The sequence below is a fragment of the Anarhichas minor genome, unplaced genomic scaffold (assembly GCF_050575085.1).
Source record: "Anarhichas minor isolate MPS153535 unplaced genomic scaffold, ASM5057508v1 ptg000058l, whole genome shotgun sequence".
Lineage (NCBI taxonomy): Eukaryota > Metazoa > Chordata > Actinopteri > Perciformes > Anarhichadidae > Anarhichas > Anarhichas minor.
This window is the reverse complement of record NW_027466504.1, coordinates 12,334,984-12,358,388: the sequence shown is the minus strand read 5'-3', so window position 1 is coordinate 12,358,388 and position 23,405 is coordinate 12,334,984. Positions and strand designations below refer to the sequence as shown.

General features: G+C 39.4%; 1 protein-coding gene across 1 annotated transcript; it reads right to left on the bottom strand.

The window, feature by feature from the left end:
• Positions 1–2,873: 2,873 nt before the first annotated feature.
• cxcl12a (chemokine (C-X-C motif) ligand 12a (stromal cell-derived factor 1)) lies at positions 2,874–8,607 on the bottom strand. Its single transcript, XM_076077067.1, has 4 exons — positions 8,500–8,607; positions 6,803–6,920; positions 5,771–5,854; positions 2,874–4,127 (listed from the first exon to the last, which is right to left on the bottom strand). Exons 1-4 carry the CDS (start codon positions 8,564–8,566, stop codon positions 4,100–4,102), a joined length of 297 nt encoding a protein of 98 aa, XP_075933182.1. The 5' UTR covers positions 8,567–8,607; the 3' UTR covers positions 2,874–4,099.
• Positions 8,608–23,405: the final 14,798 nt, after the last annotated feature.

The following is a 23,405-nucleotide window of genomic DNA, read 5'->3' as shown; positions in this document are numbered from 1 at the left end:
TGTCTCTTATTAATAGGCTTCCTAAAAGCTACAAAATAAAAAAGTTAAAGTCCAAGAGTTCAGCAGAACAACACACATCATTTCATGAATATGTTTTTCTTTATGCGTGGATGTAGCAGTTACTATATGGAAGGAAGTTAGTCCAAAGGACCAGCACATTTTCATGGAGCACAAGCAAATATAATCACAAGTTCAGCGGACAGCAAAGCAACAGATCTGTGTGCACTCACATCTTCATCTTTCCAGTTCAAACTATTCAGATCATCTGCTCAGTAACTGGCCTGATAGTTTTAATTTCTGAAAAAAATATCATTGTTGAGTTGTAGCATTTCGCTCTTCCGTGGTCAAACCACATTAACGAGGAAGTGTCTGCGTTTTAACCACCTGATACAATCCACAGGGCAATTACCGTGATCCCTCGACATTGCGGGTAGTGACAAACTACAAGGGCTTCTAAATTGCTGTGTGCAGCTGCCAGCATGCCTGGAGGTACTGCACTAAAGCAAAGTTAATGGTCTTGGAGTAGAGTTAGGAAGTGACATCACACATGTATACATGTACATACTCACTGATAGACACACACACACACATTAAAGCTGACCCAAGGTTAATTTTACCACCCTGTAGTTTTTATTACTGGTCTGACCGGGGAGAGAAATGTCCATGGGACCGTTTTGAAGTATCTTTACGTGACCCCTGTTACCTTCTCACGCACACACATATACTAAAATTTCATATTTTCATGTTCAGTTTTTCATGATGAATAACCACTAAGTGGAGTGTCATTGGCTGCACATCTGGGAGCCCTTACAGTTATAGTTGGAGGGAACATGTACTGTAAGTTAAATGAGCACATATGCCCCACTCATCCTCTATTTCTGTGTCATTTCTTGCCTTTCACATGACAAATCTTTATTCGTCTGTCAAGGTGTCACTTTTCTCCTGACATTGCGGTTCAACTCCAGACCCCAACAGAGTTTTGAAGGCAATGCTGAATATGAATTTCATATGTCTTCTCCTGTCTCGAACATTCTTCAGCCGTTGAGTAAGCCAACATTTTACAATATTATAAAACAGAGACTTGGATTCACTGAGTTCTTGATTTTAAAAGTTGCTCTCTCTGTTCATCTTCTTTTTCTCCAAGTGGCAGCGAGTCACAGTTCAGATCGATGTGCTCTTCTCTCAGGTGATGAATTTGTGAAAACGTTGGAGTGAACAGATCTGTGGGGTCTTTATTTAGGCTGTGTGCCCAGCGAGCCTCAAGTACCAACATGACGACACTGTGAAAGATCACTTGTGTAAATCTGCCAATTATTTAATCATGTTGTTCTGTTACACTTCAGTAAACTTGACTGGCAGAGGCATCAGTGCATTACCATGCCTCATTTACTTTCCACGGCCTCTTGTTGAATGGAGACTTTGTTCTAGAAACGTCTTTATGAATTGAAATGAGCTGTTTTGTTTATCAGACACAACACCTCTTATATGATGAGCTAATTTTACAAGCAATGTGACGTTTTCAGACATTTCTTGCATTGTATTCTTCACATTTACTGGTAAATGTAATATGCACATAAAATATAACTTTTAGTGCACCTCAGGCTTCGTGGCGCCAGTTACACCGCCTGCATGTTTTAACTGGTGGGTGCTGGCAGTGATCCCAAAAATAGGTAAGAACTATTACAAACAACTGCTTTTAATTGGGGGACATATCATATGTATTATGTTGAGCAACCCACAAAGATCAGAGATAATGTAGATAAGTATAATAAAATATTGTTAATTGAAGGCAAACGACGATTTTAAGTTTAATATAATTATATATATTCTAAGTGAACACTTTTTTTAATGATTTATTTAGATTACAAATAGTTAACACTTAAATGAATATTTGCCCTTTGTATGATGACATGTCACATGAGACAAGCTGCCCAATCTTCACATTATCGGGGAAGAAAATACTTGCTACTAATACTTGGTATCAGTTTAACACAATCAGTTCATACAGTGATTGTATCTGATACATTTCCACTCCAAACTGGCACACCAGAGCTAAATAAGTGGCTAAATCAATGGCTTTATCGCACACAATAGTGCTGCTGACTCTGCTTTTATCCCTCTAAAACCAGACTTCAAAGCTAATCAGTAAACAAAGACAAATTGGTTTTGGACTGGCACTCACGGCCCTTTATCTCTCCCTGATGTTTCAATCAGCCGCCCAGTCTCATCACATAAACTATCGCCCTCCGCCTCACACAATTCCCTTAGAGGGAAGTTAAAAGTTCATCTCTTTTTGCTCTAATGTTTCCTAATGGTGGCTTGTTGAGTTAATAGTTAAATAACAGGCAGGATCATTGTCCTTGCCTTTCATTTGCCCGTGTGAGTAAAGCTGAACATATGTTGACACATCAAAGTCTTTAGATTTACCATCTGACCTTCTGGTAGAGTAAGATTACAGCAGCTGTGTGTTGGCTCTAGGAAAGCATTGCTTTACACTAAATATAAAGACGTAAAGAGCCGCTTAACTGGGCTGTGTGCGTGTGTGCATCAGTGGGTAAAAGGCTCGTAACATGTAAAGCAAAGCACACATTGAAATAGTAAGCATTACATAGAGTTCCTTTTGTTTTATTTTACTGACCAACAGGTTTTACAAGAAAAGTTTGGTTGTGTGACTCAATTGTGAGAATACAGTTCCTTCATTTAAATGTTTAGATTTAATATAGAAATGCATAAATGAGTACAAAAATAAAGCATTTGTATAATATTAATTGTACATGTGACAAGGAGATTAAAATGAATAGATAAATGGATCTCCAGGCTTTAACAGTTAAATGCAGCTATACGTTCAATTATCAAAACGAACAGAATGCAAACAACATGATTAACATAAAAAAGACAAAAAGACAGATTTTAATGATCAGACTTAGTAAATGTTGTTGTTAAAACATGAATACATCAGATATAAAGTGCATTGCTATCTGCATAACAGTCGTAGGTAGTCACATCTATGTACATCTATTTATTGTCAGTATACTTTCTCAACTGTGGCTCTCGGTATAACTTTGTGATTAACTACTGATGTGGTAACCTATTAAAATTGCAGTATATCATTCTTTGAAATGGACATTCATACTAAAGGTTTATTTCAATCAGAATTGACTGATTTGATAAGGCAGCTAACTGTGATTGGTGAGTGTCACCATTGGCTCTTAACATCTCTTGTTAAGTGACGCAGCTTTATGATTCCAGTAAATTTCGACTCATTGGTGCTCAATTAAAACGGGTTTGGGACCCAGATGTTCCGCTTTTCTCTGAGAGTGAAAAAAGCCGTCATGTTGGGTAACAAAGGTTCACAGCCACAGAACAGCTCAGGAAATGCTCCAGCTCTTCTGGCATTCCAATTTCCATCACAAAAACATTGTAATAGTAATTTTCACTAGGATCTTTTATACATCTTACATTCAGTCTGGGACCCATTGAAATTCCACAGTGCCAATTAACTTGAAACACGAAATACGACTTGGCAAAGTCAACGAACAGAAACTTTACACTGTTGTCAATTTTATACAATTTAAAATCAGAGATGATCCAGTTAAACAGATCCCATGTTAAGAATTAGATATAATCTGGATTCTGTTGTTTTAGCAGATGACTGGACTCTGATACATGCAAGTGGGACGTTGACTCATGTTTGTTGTGGAGAAAATCCTCCTGCTGACCATCACCTCTCTCCCTTTAACACTTTGACCCCGCAGTCGATCTTTTTCTTAAATGACACAGAGGCTTGAGGGATGGGAAAATCCTTTTTAAAAAGTAGCTCTTTACTGTTGATGTCCATTAACAAAAAGGTATCTACATTATAGTTAGAAAAACATACACTCACAGATATAATTGCACTTTGCACTAATAACGTCTATTATCTCTATAAGTTGTGAGGGGGGTGATGGTGAGGACTGGTGGATTGGTGTACACGATGAAGAGTTGTAGGTTCATTTCACGCAAAAGGCCGCAGCGTGGCAGCCGGCCGGGATAAGTGCTGTTCAACAGATGCATACTTCAAACCCTCAGTGATGGCTCAGGAGGATCTCGGCAGGAGGTTTTAGTTGACCTGTTTGGATTTCTTCATCCTGGAAGAAAAAAAAGCAAATTCAATGTGAGTGTTATAGAACAACAGACAAAATGCCAAAATCGTATTTGGTGCAGAGGTTTCACGCAGGTGGTTGCTTACTTCTGATTTTTTCTAAACCAACAAGAACTAATTATGCAGCACAACTACAGCTGAATGACAAACACAATGTGTCTTATGTTAATTTGGCCAAACACTTGATGTGAAAATGTAACTTAACACCATATTGAAAATGAATGAGTATTTGTTAAGCCATGCCTGGATGCCAGGATCACAAAGAGATGGTGCCAAAATTCAGAATGTATTCAGTCCCAGCATTCTTACACCAAAACAGCTGCTTCAAGTTTACACGACCAAAATGTTTTTGAGTCACAATCAAGAGCTTAACATTTAAGCCAAATGAAGTTGAATGTATTTATGCATTCAGTTACAGATGGTTAATCAGTCCCCTTTTGGCCGTCTCTGACTCCAAAGTAAATTACTTGTTGACAGGGTGTGTTCTTCTTTGCAAGTAAAGATTTTTGTAAACTTTTGACTTCATTGTTCATTGACTTCATTGTTGGGAGAAAACTTGTTTTGAAAAATCGTATTCCTGAATATGTAATTTTGCAGTACGTTCATTTGCAGCATTTGCAGAGTGATATACACATACCACAGCACGGCCGTGTATTAACAGTACAAAGAACTGAACATGGGTGGGCAGTTTAATTGTTGACATTGGAAAATTACTCTGTAGATGCTGGGCCACATTTCAACTGATGAAAAAGCCAATCATGCTCTTATTTACCCGACTAAAGAGTAGAATAACACATGACTTACGATCGCGTGCCTTTAGACACATTGTAAATAGGCTTGTCCCTGCAGTGTATGTGTAATTGGAAACACATTAGGTCTGATCACCGTCTACTCTCTTCGTGGGCTGTTTTGTCATGCAGACGACCGTTAACACCTCGACGAGTCAGGGGCTCCACAATCATCCTTGAGACAGACAGTCTGACTGCGGGACTGGGGGCGGGTATTGAGTGTGTATGTCAGAGGCTGGAGCATCAACAACCTCATTGGGTCAGTGATTGCAGGAATCATTTAGTTTTCGTCTTGTGGAAAGGAAATTCCCTTATTGCATCCCCAAACACGTATCTACCTCCACACCACAGTGCAGAGTTTGCTCAATCCTCAGAAATATATGACTGCACAGAGTTCATGATGGCAACTTGATCCCTTCTATAAACTTTATGGTGCCAGCGTTTTTAAGAAAAGCGTCTCCTTCCTCTGTTTAGCAAAATACTTATTCAAGTGTGGTATAAGTCCACAAACCTGTGGCTTGTGATGATTAGGGATGATCACAGAACAACGTAAGAGAAGATTAAACATGGTTTTAATATATGATGTGTAATATCCCACATCAAAACCCATCTCCACTCCCACTTGGTCATGTACCAGCATTTAGAAGCTGTCACTCCCACAACGATCTATTGATAGATGTCCAAATGCACATTTGCATTTCTTACTTTAAATTTATATAGAGTGGAAGTGACTTTGTAGAGCTCCTGCAGAGTTCTGAGTTACAGGTTGATATGACAGCAGAACCATGTATTGCAGCACACACACAATTCATGAAAACTAGTCCGATTTGTCGCCACTTACTTGTGGATGGCATTCTTCAGGTACTGCTTCAGCCACCGGATCTCTGGATTCACACACACCTCTTTGTTTGTCTTCAGCTTGGCACTGATCAGAAAAGGGAAAAGAGTTCAGTATGATGTCATTTATGCCTCAGTTGAAGATGAAAGGGTGAGGTATGCAAACCTGTGACAACAGGTGTCTTGAAATTGTGTTATTAAACAGACTGAATTACCACTGCCTTGTCAGTTTGACACACACAGAGAACTTTTTCACAGTGGCGACCAATCACTATTTTACTATACATCTGATGCTGCATCAGATATTTCACACTTGATTGAACTTAATGTGCTGTAAAGGTTTGAGTACATGGAGATCAATCCATCAACATGTGGCTACAAGCTACTTTCTAAATCCAGCATAACCCTGCAGTTATTTACAGAATGGGTCAAGACTGGATCATATGTCTCTATGTGGCAGATCATGCCTCCTTTGGCGCACACGTCCTGTTTTTGAGTCACAAAAACCCTTTTCCCTCTTCCAGATCTGCCGATTACCCCCCGACATTTAACTGTTCCTGAAGTTTTCATGTCTATTGAAACCAAATGCGCTGTTCTGCTCCACACTTTAATTTGTAAATGATGAGGCCGTAACAGTGAAGGAGATCAGGCCCAAAGGTTGTAAGTGCAGTACAAGGTAACACCTGCTGCGTGAAAATAAAAAAACAAACCAAATTACAAAACCCACAATTATTGCTTTCCCGTTGAAAACAAAACTGCTTCCAATTTCCCCCTCCCTTTTACTTTCCACTTCCTGTGGATGCATCTGTGGGTCTGTAGTAAATGCTTTCTGTGCATGTGTGTGAAAGCGAGTGGCAGAGGGGCGTGTGTGTACACATGCATGCACAACTCTTTTCTCTGGCCTGTCGCCTCTCTGAGATTGATGGTGAGAAATGTCCAACAAGGAGGAAACCTGTCTGAATTTTTAAGACCAGGGTGGAAAACTGAAGCAATAATCTGTGTCTGTGTGAGGGCGGGCATTAAAAACAATACTCACATCACTTGGAAGGGGCAGTTTGGCGTGTGAATGAACCTGAGCTCTCGGATGTAGCCTCGTGGGAGGCTGTTGACTGTTGAACGACAGTAGCATCTCTCCACCAGACTTATGGGCTTTGCTGAGAGAGAAGATGATATCAGAGACACATTTAAAGCCATGCATGTTTCAAAGAAAGCAATAAAACACACGATCAGATGAAGGTAATGATCTTCTGTGGAAGCTGGGATACTGAAAGATATATTTTGTTGGATATAAATAAGATTGAACGTTATCACAACAATTAAAAGAGCTGAAAATGATTCACATGACAATCAAAATTGAAGCATGCACAACAAATCTACAGATAAATGTCCATGCAAACAGCCCCTGTACTGTTCTGTACATCCATCCATTATCTTTACCCGTTCATCTTTAGGGTGGCAGGGAGATGACGACAACATTGACTAACATTTGATCAAAACTAAACATTTAAGCTTTAAAACATGTTTTGGCTTGCCCCCCAGAACACACACAGAGGTAGGAGACATATCAGACCCATAAATACTCTCTTTCAGTCAAACACATGTGTACTGTGTGGTCCTTAAACTTCATGATGGATGAGAGTACTTTCCATTGCAGTTTTCAGGAAATTTTCACGGTTGAATAATGTGGAAAAATAAATAGGACTATGCTTGTTTTTTCGTGAAAATTACATGACAAATCCATAACAGCGTATTTATTTAGTTGGGTAGAAATGCATTCGGAATTCATTAACGACAAGATAACGTTTTTTTTCTCCCTGCTAATTTTAAGTCATGAAATGTATAAATAGAGTTGTGTTCTGATTGTGAATCAGTTTTCCCCTTTATTGTGCACCATGAGCGGAACAAAAAAATGGAATGAGATGAAAAACAATAATTATTATTTTGTTGTCAGTAACTTGGCTACTTTTAAAGGGAAACTGGGGAGGTCACAAACAGATGGTGAGAAGCACCGCTATAGATTAAGCTCTATGCTAATTGTTTTTTACACATGATCTCACGGTATTTCCATGATAAAAGGCGAAACACCTTCAAGTTGGGTGACATGATGTCGTCATGTAGACCAGCATCGGCTTTGTCTTATAGCTGCCTCATTTGCGCGTAATTAAATGAAAACAAAGAGCAGAACAAATACACACGTTGATCGGTGATCCGACTGGATACTGCTAGAGCCACATGAGCAGCCTGTTGGTGCTTTACGCACACCGGAAAATGTACTTTGCCACTCCAGAACAAGGATGTATCCATTTAACTAACATTTGTGGAATGGAGATAATATTTTCATTAAAATCACGAGGCTGTCATTAATTTAGGCAACTTTTGCACTGTATGTGATTGAATTTTGGTATTTTAATTAAATCCGATACTTTGGATGATACTTTGGATCATGATTAACATAAACATAAAAAAGTAATTACATAAGCCTACTGGGGTTATTTCTATAGTAAACACTATTATTTTAAGAAAATAACAATAATTGTGGAATGGAAAAGTACTGATTTAAACATTCTTCTCCTGATGCACCGTTTTAGTTATCTAAAAAAGAAACACTCCGTTTAATCCATCCTGGCAAATAATGGTTAAACAATCTTTAATTTGCAGATAATCATCACTTGCAACAACAACAAAAATCGAAATAAACCTGAACCGACAACGAACCAGCAAATATGTTCATACCTTGTGATGGAGGCGCATATATCACCAAGGTGAGCGCAGCCACGACTGCCAACAGCTTCATATCCATTCTGCGATGAAGCCGAGATCTGATCCTGCTCGGAGTAAAGTCCAGAAGAGATGTGACAGACGCGACTGTGCCGGAGTGTTAAATTATCCATCATTGTCAAGCCAGCTCAAAAACATTTTACTTCCGGTATTGTCTTTCAAAATAAAAGCATTAAGAGGCACACGCTTCATCTTAACAATTATCTTTCAAGTGAGATAATGTGTCACATTAAAACCAAAAAAATAATGATTAAAAAAATGAAGTATAGCTATATTCTTCACCATTTGTCAGCGATTGAGAACTCTGTTTTCACGACGTTTCTTTTAATACTTTTATTTTGTAAAAATGTTTCCGGTTTCATTGGAGAGACGTCAGGAAAATTTGATCACCAAATTACGCGCAGCGCTCATTAGACATCAAACCATCCCATACACACAGACTCACACACGCACACACACAGAGACACGCACACAAATCACAACATATTGTAATTTAACAGTAGTGTGTTAAGGATTATATTTGGCATGACCAGCAAACTCCAGAAGGAGTTAATATATGGTGTTCTTTATTTGCTTATTTATTTTTTTTAAGTTTATTTGCGTCATCTAGCCGAAAACATCACATTTGCCCACCTTGCAAAGAATGCATTTTCTTCAGCTCAAAATGGTCCTTATGACTGTTGCTAAGGCTCCAAAAAGAAACAGGAGACATTTTTTGTGTGCATGTGTTTGTTTTTAGTCATAGTTTATCTTCTCATGGACTTCATTGGCCCAAATTAATTATATGCTAAAAGTGTAACTGGAGATGACTCACTCCAGCGTAAAGTGTTCCGTTACATGGTTCTAATAAATACACAAGCGGAATATAGAAACAACACACACACACTTACACACACACACACACACCTCTCCGCTGTTTGGAAAGGACTGAAACTCTTCTCAGCTTAAGTGAATCCATAAACAGTTGGCTTTATACAGCCGACTAAAAATGTTGAATCTGTTTGAGTGCACACATCCTCACTGTTGTGTTTGGTATTGATAGTGTATTTAACGAGATGCAGATGTGAAGTCAGTTTCCAGACTTCTATCTTCCACAGAAAACACTCCGGTGTATGTGTGTGCACGGGTATGGTATAGTAAATGTGAACTTTTGGTGTCTGTGTGTGTGTGTGTGTGTGTGTGTGTGTGTGCGTGTGTGTGTGTGTGAGTGTGTGCGTGTGTGTGCATGTGTGTGTGTGTGTATCAGAAGTTTATTCCTAAACTCTCAAATGAAAACGTCAGTGAGCTTTGTTTTTTGCTCTGATCGCACACTCCAAGGCTTTAAGACCTGAAATACTTTTGCTTGTTTAAAACAAATACAAACAACTGAACTAAATGCAACACCACAATATAAATATAATCTGAAATCACTACTCTGCAGATAACAAACGCTTATATTTAGTATATACACAGGCGTGTATACAGAGAGTGGGTTTTGCCACATTTTTTGTGAATCCCAGAGCGACATCAGAATCAGAATCAGAATCAGAACCGTTTCTTGCCAATCTATGTTGCACATACAAGGAATTTGTCATGGCGGGTGGTGCATAACATTAAACAACAACATTAAACAATCAACAAAAATCAACACAGTGCAAGAAATAGAAACATATTAACATTTACAATAGAATATAGAATAAAGTGCACAGCAAACAGATAACAGTATTATAAACAAGTATGATGAAGTGTAATGTTAAAAGTATTGAGTGTGTTTAAATAAAGAAACATAGGGATGTCCAGGGGAGTGACCGGTAGGAAATTGTCCTGGGGATGACAGAGTCAGTGGGGGTCCCGGGCTTTGTTAATGAGCCCGACTGCTGACGGGAAGAAACTGTTTGTGTGGTGTGAGGTCTTGGTCCTGATGGACCGCAGCCTCCTGCCAAAATGTGCATAAGTGGTTGGTATTATATTTTCTATCCTTCCTTTTTTCCATTTATTGGAGACAGCTGTGGGAAAGCAAACCACCTGCTGACAGTGCACTTTACCATGAAAATGAGTAGAAAAAAGCAGTCCAAGCAGAATAACTGCTTTTTACTCTAAGCTTGTGATTTACTCATATAAGTACAAATCCTCCAGTTTATAGGAGTTATAAGCTCAATATCTGTCTTGTGCTCCACACGGTGCAGACTGTCTGTGTTTAACATCTCAAAACGTTGTTATAGATGATGCCATGGAGACTAGACAGACAGGTGGGGGTGCAGGGAGCAGAATCAGCTGACATCTGAATGAACACATATTGACTTCTCTCACAGGCCACAAAGGCTAACTTCAAGTGTGTGTGTGTGTGTGTGTGTGTGTGTGTGTGTGTGTGTGTGTGTAATTTGTCTTGAACACACACACACAGACACACAAGGTTTAAACGGGGGCCAATTTGTGACATGTGAGAAGTCCCAGCTCATCCAAGTATTTCAACATTTCTGCCTCAATCAGACAGATTTACTTTCTTCTGCTGAGGTGAATGGACTGTAGTTGTGAGGTTACACAAGCAGATTTGGCAGCACATCCTCTTGCTCAATTGTTCTTTCCTGCATTAACAAGCTCGGGGTTTGCATCTTCCCGAAAATAACACTCAGTTCTTTTCTCACACTGAATCGCTTAGAGAAATGACCTTAAAACCAAAAATGAAAGTAAGTGTTGACACACACTCACATTTTAGTGTATTTTGGGGTCAGATGGAGACACTTTGAATGAAAATGTGTGTTTGCATCATGTGTTTCCAGTGATTTAAGGTGATTTGGGCGTGTTGGACACACTCTGAACATACCTGCTATGTTCAACTCACACCTTTGAAGCGTCTAATAATATTCGAATGAGTTAAGAAGAGACAAGAGAGTTCTGTGGCCCACCTGTCTGTCTTGGAGGTCCTCACTCCAGGTGCCCATCTCTTTCTCATTTCTTTCGGCACTCTCAAAGAACAGGGTAAGTACCTTTTTGACTTTTTTGAGAATAAATCAAACGTCAGGTTTTTCTCTGAAGGTCCGAAGGCAAAGCAGGTGTCCTCAAGAGTTTTTTTAGAACCTTAAAAAAAACGTGACAACATTTAGGACTTTCAAGTTTGATCAACTCTCTTTTATGTTGTCCTGTCTCTGTCTTTCTCTTTTTTCCTTTATCCACTGTTTCTTTTTGTTTTGGCAACAACAATGTATAAATGTCATGCCAATAAAGCAAACAAAGAAGACTGAAATAAATTAAAAAGTCTGTATCACAAGTCAGGTCACAAGCTCTTTACATGTCACCTTCGATTCCTTTCTAGTTAGTACACCTTTTTATAATTCTGTTAATTCTAAGATCTTGACAGTCTCATCATGATAACACTTTTACAAAGCTGTTTTTTAAAAGCTCACATTACATCATGCTGTTCAATAACAGTATGTGAATATGCATGTTGTCGGTCATGAGTTAGTAAAAACGTGAATCTGTCACATGCCAATAGATTGTTAAACATTCCTCAACTACTATTCACCTTTAAAGAGAGAGACCACGTGACCCAGGAGGCAGGAGTATGGATGGCTGAACGTATTATGTTGAAGTAGCCCGTTTCCACAGATCAGACTTCGGTTTGAGAACGTACAGGCAACTGGCCCCAGTGGGGGATCTGCCACTGTTCCATTGAGTCTCTGAGAGGCTGAGGGCCTGCTGGCTGAGCCTTTGTCTGGTTTCCTCTACATCCTCCAGAGAGCCGCGAGCCCTGTGCCCTCACACCGCCATATGGACCACCTCAATGGCCTGTCAACAAAGTCCTTAGCCATAGATGTTGAATCAAAGAAGAAGCAATGTGTTGGACAATGGCTTTATAATCACTTGTAGGTTGTAGGCGTAACATGGCATAACTTGGCACAATTTCCCTTTTTTTCCAAGCAGAGAACAGATATTAGTTGCTTTTCTTTCAAGCAGGCTCTATCTCCAGACTTCCCTTGCTGCCCTTGCTAATTGGAGCTAAGATGTGGTGTTAAGTTATGATCTTCTGTGTTGCCCTTCCAAAGGGTTTGCGAACCAAACATTTGTCATGCGTCACTACTGTTGTCACATAAATGCATTAATCAAATTTTACATTTTTGCAAAAGCTTGCACATCACCCAAGATCCTGTTTCTTGCACAGTATATCAATAACAACAGCAGAGTGAGGTACTTCTTGAGATACAGTGAATAAAAGTTTACCTAATTTCCCTCAAAAAGAATCTAGTCACTTCAGACTAAACGTCAGTTGTGCTCCTTTTTAATGGTTTCAGCTGTGAGTTTATGCCAGACTGACCCACATGAACTACAGCTGGTGTTGAGCTGGTAAGGTTGATGGTGGATCCATACCCACACCACACCTGGTGCTGTCCAGCCACGGGAACAAAAAACCCTCAGCTGCTTCTTTAGTGTTGCCTGGGAGGAATCGAGAAGCAGCTCAGAGGCACATTAAGGTTCATGGTAACACTGCTGAATCTGCTTTTTGAAGTCAAGACTGGTGATATACTGTTGTCATGCAGTTATGGGTTTTGTAAATCGGCGGAATGCTATTGCGGTATATCATCTTGAGTAGGTTTTTCAACGGGCCATAGAGATCTGTGATGACTCTCACAACATTTAGAAAAGTTTGCAGAAAATGTGCTGTTTTAGTCTGATCTGTAAAGCATATTGGTTTCTTTCTGTTCCTTTGTTGTAGTTTCTCAATTCTGCATAATCTAGACGCAGCGAACCATTACCTTGTGTATATATCTACATGTTTCTTCACGTGTGTGTTACTATTTTGCAACTGTACATGAACACACTCTAAATACCAGGACAGATTCACATATGCAAACTCACTTTTTCTCACAAGCAAAAACTCCTGAAGTTTATTTTGTCACTGGAACTGAAAACCACAACACAAACAATATGCCTCAAGTTTTAGTTTTAACCACATGTTTAATCCTTGACAAAGGCACTCACACACAATCCGTTTCTCCATGTATACCCCCTTTCTTTTCCCTCTTTCTTTTAGCCTCTTCGGCTCTTAGATTAATCAAAGCATCCTCACACAGTTGATGTTTTTGGCTGTCCCATAAACCTGATCCATTTGTGTGATAAAAAGGCTTAAAGACACATGGAGCCTGTTAATATTTCATTATTCATTCATTCATGTGTGTCAAATCGCACAAGTGTTATCCGCTATATTGACCCTGTCTGTCATCAAGCTGGTATGTGGTCACGTTACTGAGTGCTGTGAGAGATGCTGAAACAGGTGAGAAAGTGCCAGAAACAGCTGAAAGACACTCACCACATGAATCACCACGTACTGTTACGTAGTTTAGGCTGAAACAAAACAAATAACAACTCTTGCTACAAATAACATTTAATATAAAATGTGGGTTTTTTGGATTGTCTTTAAATTTGAATACTCGTAATATCTGACAGATGCAGTCTACAGCTGTGGAACTTGAGTTTTGCACCTGATAACAATATCGTTTTATCAGCTTATTACACTTGAAAGTGAACCCATAAAGAATCATTTCTCTAATCACTGCTTTTCCAATTCTTTATTGTTCATACTTTGCTCAAAAAAAGCATCTTGGCTATTTTTTCTGGCAGAAGGGACTAGCAGTACATGTTAATATAACAAAACGAATATACATGAACTATCCAAGTCCATAACAAAACGTTCAGCTATTTAAATGAAGCAGTATTCTTATATTCCTGTGACAGTATGAGGCCATATCTTCATCCTCAGGCTTCCAGGCCGATGTATTTGCTTTTCAAAATTCATATCAGAGAGTCATCAAAGGCTAATGAGAAAGGTTGAGAAAAATGTTATTTTATAAAAGAAAACACAATTCTGATTATACGCATTGAAAAAAACAGCCCAAACCGCAGATTGTCTGACGGAAAAAGCTTAAAATGGAGTAATAATTATAGTGTCCAGTGCACTGGACATATCATGTTTCCTAGACTGATCAATTATCTTGGAATCTTGTTGTAATTGTAAAGAAAGCACTTTCCCCACATCTTTCCCCTTTCCCTTTGCCAACCCCCTTTTGAGTCAACCCGCCAGGTTTTTCTATTCTCAGTAATCCGCTGAGCCGTAACACCCCAGCTGCTGTCTCTTTACTGCTTTCCATGGCCAGGTCACTACATACATTCTTAAAGAGCATTTAAAGAGAGAGTTAAAGCTACAGCTGTCAATCACAATGATAGAGCGACATCAATGTGACTTAATGTGTGTCACTTTTACGTGCCCTCTTTGTAACATAGCAGGCTATAATAGTAGGCGGCCTTACAACTCTGTGTGCTTGGGCACAGGTCTGTAACTGCAATCAAAGGCATATTAATCAGAGTGAGGAAACGGCACCAGCAGAGAAGACAGAGTATCTTGTCCTCTTTCACATAGACAAATACAAGATATTGTTACACGCTATTCATCCTGCATGGCGCCTTTGAAGTGATTCCCCAGCTGGGACATAGAGGGTGATTTTTCACAAAGGAATAAATGAACATGAAGGGGATTATGTGTGAACGCAAAGTTGCATGCACACTGATACACAATCTGATGTGTCTATTCAAACAAACACACACACAGAAAGACACAAAAACACACATGGATGTATGTTAAGATATAGAAATGACTTTCATGGGGCAAAAATAATTAACTTTTGAAAACTAAATAGTGGAGTTATGAATGTGTGTGTGTGCGTGTGTGTGTGTGTGTGTGTGTGTGTGTGTGTGCAACGTGTGTTGACATTGTGGTTGGATGGCCTGGAGTTATTTGCCTCCTCTATTCTTAATGGGCCGTGTGATCCTTGGGGCCTCCAATAGGCTCGCTATCAGCAACATATGCACGTCACCAATGATCTCCAAGGAGCAGAGTGGATGACAAACGAGTATGAGACGTTGGAAAAGACTGGCAGGAGAGGGAGAAAACAGGAAGCAGAGTCACTGACAGGTAAGGAGAGAGGACACGAGGAGAGGTACAGATGATGTAGAGGAAAGACAAAGTAACAAGAGGTGAGGGAGAAAAATGAGCAGCAGCTAAGGCTCTGTTTCCAGAGCTGGCTTTGATTAGTGCTTCTAACCACGCTCTGTTCTTCATTAACTCACAACAGCGTGGAGGTGTAGCAGAAAGAGAGAAACTCTCTCTGGGAAGCTAGACTGTGAAGAGTGAGTCAAAGACCTGTCCCGCTCTAAATTCCCCCTTCAAGGTAGGGTTACCATAATTCAACAACAGCTTCAGATGTTGTAGGTGTTTCCTCTCTGGGATTCACGGCATTTACTGGTGTAAAATATGTGTTAGAATAAAGTGATCTTGACTTCAGCTATAAAATGTGTCAGTATCTTCATCAATGAGGCAAAGCTGCAGGAACATGGTGGGGATATCTTTATTATCTCAGTTTAGCGCTCAATTGTAAACACGGGAATATTTAGATGACATTACTTTTTACCATGTTAGCTGCATGACACATGGATGGTAATGTTGTCCAGACTGAAATAACTATTAAATGATTGCCAGTACATTTGTCATGGTCCCCAGAGGATCAATCCTAGTGATTTTGGTGATACCCTGACTTCCTGTAGCAGTGAACACCATGAGGTTGACACGCTTAGTCTTGTTAGGTAACTTCAGGGTCCATTGCAATGTTACTGGATTTGATTAGATTATGGGATTATATTATTAAATATATTATAGTTGTATTTGAATATCTTAGAAGAAAGCCAAATAGAAATAAGGCACAGATATCAGCTGTGTAGTTTACAGAAAGTTAATGCTCAACAGAAGCATGATACTGTTCCTCCATAAACACACACAAACTACCGAAGTATTTTCTATAGAAACAGAAGAAATTAAAGACAAGACATGTTATGTTCGGTCCGATAGAGTAGGCTACATACATGAAGTGCAATTATGGGTGGTCTTTGAAGTTGCCACATCAACAACTACTTAGTGCTCTTTTCAACTTTCTCCGCATGAGGCCTGACCACTTGCAGAAGCCTGACCAAGGTTTTATGCATAAACCTGTCACACACATACAAAAATAGTCAAAATTATGCTTGTAACTTTCCAAACCCACAGTGGGCCCATTCCAACGGCCTTTAATGTCTATGGTGTTATGCTCAGTCTTTGCCAAACTACAGTGATGGGTGATTTTTCACGGGGGGGGGGGACGTGGACCAATACAGTGAGTTTCACAGGGTTCAGCAGCTCATTTACAAGTTGACATCCTCTCCTCTTTTCCACATCCATATTCTCCTGCGACAATGTCTTCACACTCCTGTCATGTCCTTTTCACCGCACAGAGCTGAGGGATGGTCGTTCTCATTGCAAAAGGATTTACAAATGTTCCCATCTGTGAAAAAATAAATAAATAAATTAAATGCACTTTGTGTGTGCTCATAACTGTGTGAATAGTTGAATTTTCCATCCTGACGATGAATGTCTGAGCATGAAAATGAAATGTTTTTAATTCTAATCTAAGTCAGTGTTGTGATTTGGTTTTTGGGGTTAAGTTTAAAATTATTATTATTATTACTTTTAAACGATGGTGTAGATAATTAGCTTTTGTTGTTTTGGCCGTTTTCCACATGAAGCCAACTTTCTTTCGCCTTAGGCTCCCTCTTTGACGAGTTATTTCTACCTCTACTGACATGGTTTTCTGCTTCTGTTGTACAATAAATATTTGATCAAGGTTCTCTATGTAGCATTGCCAAAGTTATCGTCAGCCTTGAGGTACAGGGACTATCTAATAAATCTGTATTACTTGCAGAAAGAAAGAGAGAGAGAGAGAGAGCAGAGTTTTACCCAGGCAAGGTTTAAATATCTGTGTATGTTTGTCACACATTCCATTTAGCCATGGTCCTTACCATTTGTTTGTGATAATGCTCAATCCCAGCACTTTCCAACCACAGATTAATTAAAAGAAGAGGAAAGGGAAGAGACTTTCCATGTGTATTTGAGTGTTTATGGATGGCAAACGTTTAGAAAACAATCTGAAAAGTCTAGTGTGGACACAAAACCTTTAAGACTTAACGCCTTTTAGAAAAAACTTTTGTCCACAGACATGGCCAATGGTTCGACAGTGTTAAGAGACGGGTATTGATGAGGATTACAGTTAGCCGTTGGGAGAGGAATGTAACCAACAAAGATTTACATTAACAGTGAAGGAAAAATATGATTTATGTGAGCTTAATAGTTAGTAAAATACATTTAACGAAACACATTTTTAGAATCGTTTATATATTTAATACAAACATTTCTTTATCAGTATCAGCGTGTGAGTGAAGGCATGGAGGTTCCCAGTGGCCTCGTCTCTGGACCTTAGCAGGACTGTTAACCCCAGACTCCCCACACAAAAGCAGCTTTGTGTCTGAGAGCTGTGTGTGTGCAGTGAAAAGGTTTCAGGAGGTGAATGTGAAATAAGGTTTTCTCTTTTCTTCTTTTGCAACCATTTCTTTCACTTCCTCGCTTTACAAATGCATGGATGCCATTAACAGGGAATCAAGACCATTCAAGAGGTATATAATGGTCAAGAAGCTGTGATAATCCGCTGTTCAGATGTTGGCTGGTCGTTGAAATCTGAGCTTGCTTTGACTGGAACTGTATGTCCGTCTCTGGGTCTTTGTGGCAGCTATTCAGCTTCTGTGGCTTTCCCTTGAATCCGATTAAAGAGATACACAGAATAAAAGTACAGAGACCAATCAGTGCAGCAAACCTCTGCTTCCCCCTTTCAGAAAGCTCATTCTCTTTGTTTTTTGGTCACAACGCTTCATAACCGTCAAACAGGCTACAGCCATCTCTGCAGTTATTATGTGACAATGGTAGATCTCTGGAGAAAAGCATATTTTCTGGATTTTCACGACTCACACACACCCGTCTAAAATAATATGAGGCGCAGAGCTTCATGGACGTCATTCTAATGGGCTTTTTTGTGTAAATCTTAAGTGGGCTGTAATAGTGTGGGCCAGTGATGATGTTGAGGGTTTATTACAAGGAACATAGACGCATTAAAACCGTCTGCCTTCCAGACATCCCTAGCAATCACAACAGGCCTCCATATACCATATTTCCCCGGGTTGAAAAATAAGAGCTGTATTTCATTTGTTTCACTGTTCTAAACCCTTTTCACAGGGTTTAGTCAAAATCCTTTACTTGCATCGTTAACACTTGGTAATTTATTAAATTAAGGATTAGAGTACTCAGATAAAACCCTCTGTGTTAATCTCCCTCTTTGATGCATCTCTTCCTTTCCATATTTTACTGTTCCTTGTAACCACTTTTTATACCCCCTTCTCTTCCTCTGCTCATTCTGAATCTCTGTTATCAGGTGAGGTTGGTTAGCAGGTCTGTGTCGCGCTGTGATTTTGATAAGAGATGTCTTGTTCCCAGGCCTCTAAAGGGCAGCACCAAGTGACCCTGAATTGGCTGCCTGCTGTCAATCTGCCTGACCAGACCCCAGGACCCACAGGGGGCTTCTGGGAAGTGTCTGAGCTTTAGGGCGCTATCTCAAACCTTATAAAATGTGATAACATGAGGGAAAGGGCAGAGGAAGAGGGGAGAGGAACAGCTTTCTTTCAGCCACAGTTTAACACTTGTAGTAGCTATAAAAGGGTTTAAAAAAGATAAAAGGAATATATTTTGCATTGTGGAGCAGGACTGACTGTGTGACCCTCTCTGTGATTGGTCATGAGAGGATTCAGAGGAACCATGGCTGCACGGGTGAATAGTTTGTTGGCTTTACTGTCTGCTGTGTCTTTTTAAAACAGAGAGCGAGATGATTAAGGCAGCTCTGCTATTAACTTAAGGCTGTGATGATCATAATCGGATTTGAATTATGTTTCAGGAGTAAAAGTACAATTTAGAAATGTAGCTTTGGGGAATTTGCTTATTCTCATTCTTGCAAAGACTTAGATGAGAAGATGTATACCACATAACTGCCCACTGTATGCTACAGCTGGCTAGCTTAGCTTAGCATAAAGACTGGAAACAGGGTTACCAAATCTGCCCGTCTAAAGTAAAAAGATGTTCTTTGTTTAAAAAAAATGAATTCTTGTTTCTTGTCTTTAAGCAAAGCTATGCTGCTAACTGCAGGCTGTATAGTTAACCCTACACTAATATGAATGGTATCAATCTTCACATCTAGCTTTTGGAAATAATCTTTGTTAAATGTAGAGTTAATCCTTTTAGGATTTTCAATGAAGCATTAAAAAAGCGGTCCTTATCATCCAGTCCTCGGCACATTCAGTAAAGAAATGCAGTTATCTTTACATTCAGAATTTTGAAAACATAAAAGCTTTATTACCATATCTACATCTCTCTCATCTCACTCCAAAATAAGGAAAACATGTTAATTGTATTTGAAGGCATGACAGCTACTTCTGGAAGAGATTTGAGCTTCTCTTCTACTTGTTCCATATATGTGGTGAGGCTCTACTTGGCAGTTTCTATTGTCCTGATATATTAGGTTTCCCCTCTACATATTTTATTTCTAAGGTTTGAACTCTATCTGCATTGGCTTGTCTGCCGGTGTCTGCCACAGGGCTCTTGTATGAAATGAAAGTTATACTCCCTGTGGGTAAATCGTTCATATTTGTGCAGCTGGCCAGGGCTGTGTGGAAAGACATAGAAGTATTTGGACAACTAAACAATGTTAATTTGAAACCTATTAACATTCTACTTCAGTTCAGGTTGAGGAAGACATGTTCAACGCTTAGCAAGCGCAGAGAGCAACATTTGGTTTCTGTTGAGGCGACTTGCCAAACACTTTCATCCGTGAAATCACAATCACCATGCGGGACCCTATACCGCATGGCTTTAAGGAAGAAATGTGGGTTGAAAAACAGCGATCAAACTTCAGTTTGTTCTCTCAAGTTCACAATGTTTGCCTGCATGTCAAGCTGTAAGTGTATTTTGCTGTTATGTTAGTGTGTAGGTAATTATTTTTTCCTTTAATTGAATCTGTCTGGGGCTTAATGGACTGATCCTGATGGATTAGGTTGGTTTCCTGTGCCCCTCCCCCCCCCCCCCCCCCCTGCCCCCAAAACACATACACTGGTAAGTCAAGCAGTTATGACTTGTGAGCACAGCCTGAGGCCATTTTTTCCAGCAGTAATCCAACGTGTCCTTTAGGACAAACACTATCAAATGCAGCTTTTACACACGTGCGGCAGTTTGGGGCTACTGGGATCACACTCCAGCCTCACGACCACAGCTTAGGACTGGAAGGTGGTTAAATAGGCTTCCCAGCAGGGCTAGAGCTCGGTCCCATGATGTATGATTTATGATGAGCTTCCTGAAAGTCTCCTCATGTAACTGTACTGCCAGTGTTAGTTTACAGCAAACACTCTTGTCACCTTGATCTTTTGGATGTAGCATTTCTGGAAATGAACGTGGTAACATGTGGTGGTCTGTAAAATACAGATAACGATTGTAAATCAGATAAAAAATAATTTTAAAAATGATATACATTCTTTTTTTAAAAGGGCTGAAAAACAGCTGCACTCATGGATAAATGGCATAACATCAGTGATGTTGTGATGATACTGGAATAAGCGTCATTTATTTATTACTTATGATAATGAGAATTATTTAGATTTGCATCCACTGATACACAATTTAGAAAGACATTTTAAACAAATGTAATGTTGTAACTATAAATACAATAGGGTTTTGATGAAAGACAGAAAGCTAGAATGTAGCCTTTAAATTTAAGGAACAGAACATTTATTTTTTCTCTTTAAATTACTGTGAATGTTATGGTGCCTCTATTAAATTATTATTATAACAGTGTGTACAGTATGTGTGTGTTTGTACACATTGTGTGTGTCTGCATTTGTTTTTGTGTCAGCGAGAGATGTTCACTGCAGGTTTATCTGTCTGCCATTTGTTTAGACTGTGGTCAGGCAGCTTGATTCACGGGGTCCTCAGGGAAACGTTCCCAACACAGACTCAGTTTGTGCATAAAAGAGAATTGTTTTCCTCTCGGTGCATTTGGTCTTTGTCAAGCGGGCAGGCTTAAAAATACAACAGGAGTGTAAACAGTTGCTCACAGCATGAATAAACCAGGAGCAGATTGGAAATTGAATCGGTGTTTTTCATAAGAAATCATGCAGTTCACTATCTGATGACTTGCCTTTGACTCATAGAGTCAAGAGTTGCCTCTTCATGCCTTGTTACCCTCACGCCAGCTGCAGTTATTGCATAAACTATGACGTATATTCAACAGAAAACAAACATTTATTTTGCCAAAATCCCATCAGAACAATTATGAAACAATTTCTAAAATATAAACACTCATACAGCACCACTAACAAAGCCAACCACTGTTCCTGAGGCTGACGTAAAACAGTAAAATGTTCTCTATCAAGCTTGCATCATTTGTTTGTGTTAAGATGCAGATAACCCAATTTGGTTTTCCTTCGTTCCCTTAGGACAAAAAAATAGGTCAGAAACCCTAACTGTGTAAAAACCTTTTTATTACAATCACTGTTTATGTGCTTTTTTACTCACATTTGACGAATGGTATGACGCATAAACCGATTAGCACAAGTGTTTTTACAAGAGAAACCATGACCTCTGCATCAGTTAGCACAGGTCTGGCACATGTTGGTGTGAGGAGAGGAGGGGCTCTATGTGTGTACCTGTCAAAATCTGTCATTTGTTTAAGTGTGTTTGCTTTCTTTTACCCTCCACATCTACTTATATAATTACCTGTCATGTCTGTATTATTGTGCTTATGTGACTGTAAACATTTCTTGTGACGTTTTTACTGCAATTTTAAATCGGTACGGATTACAACGTTTTCTTCCACATTAAAGTCAGGCCCCCTGTAGTGATACACAGAAGAGTGACAGCGCTGAGTCAAGATGTGAAGGTTCATGACTGTCGACAGCAACCCTGCTGTAATCCCACATCATGTTTGGATCGCTCATTCGCAGATTCTGTGCGATCGCCAGAGGCCACAGAGGTCAGGACTGTAAGAATATATCATAGCGTGACCTTCATCAAATAAAGTGACCGTGACATTTGGACAAGGTGCAGTGTCAGGCATCACTGGCCAGCTTATCGACAAATCTGTGTGTGTGGTATGTGGAGATTGAATGAAGCATGCTGGGTTTCCTTGAGGTCATGGGAAGTATTCTCCGAAGCATATCTAGGAAATCTTTGGTGTTTAGATTTAAGAGTTTAATTATATTTATGCTATAAACCCAGAATTTGATGTGGTTATTTCTTTGCAGTTTGCAGATTGAAATACCAGCTCATTTTTTGTCATAATGTCAAGTAGCTTGATGCAGAAGTGGAGGGAGTTTTATATAATTTACTAATGTAAAGCAGCAATAAAACACCCCAAATTACTCAATTACGGGTACAAGTCCTGCATGAAAATATTTATTGAAAGGGCCAGTGTGTAGCATTTATTGAGATCTATTCGCAAAATTGTTTTCTTCAGTGTATAATCACCTGAAAATTCCTTAGAATAAGCCATTGATATCTACATATGGAGCGGGTTCTCTTCACTGACCGTGTTTCTGCAGTGTCCCAGAACGGACGAACCAAACACGGGAGACGTTTCAGTTGGTTACAAACTGCAACCTCACCACTAGATCCCGACAAATCCAACATACTGGACCAAGTATGCTTGGTCCAGCGGGTTAAGTAAAGGTATACGAGTATTAGCAACCAAATGTATGTAAAGTATCAAGTTAAGTAAAAATAAAAAATACCTAAAGACTATTTCATGGTCATTGTCATCAATGGGAAGTAATTAGTTGTTAAGCACAGTGCATTTACCCGTTATTTCCACCACTGACTGGATGCAGTATGTTTTTGTGAGTTTGTATTGGCACACTGCTGCCAAAACTATTTTATTATT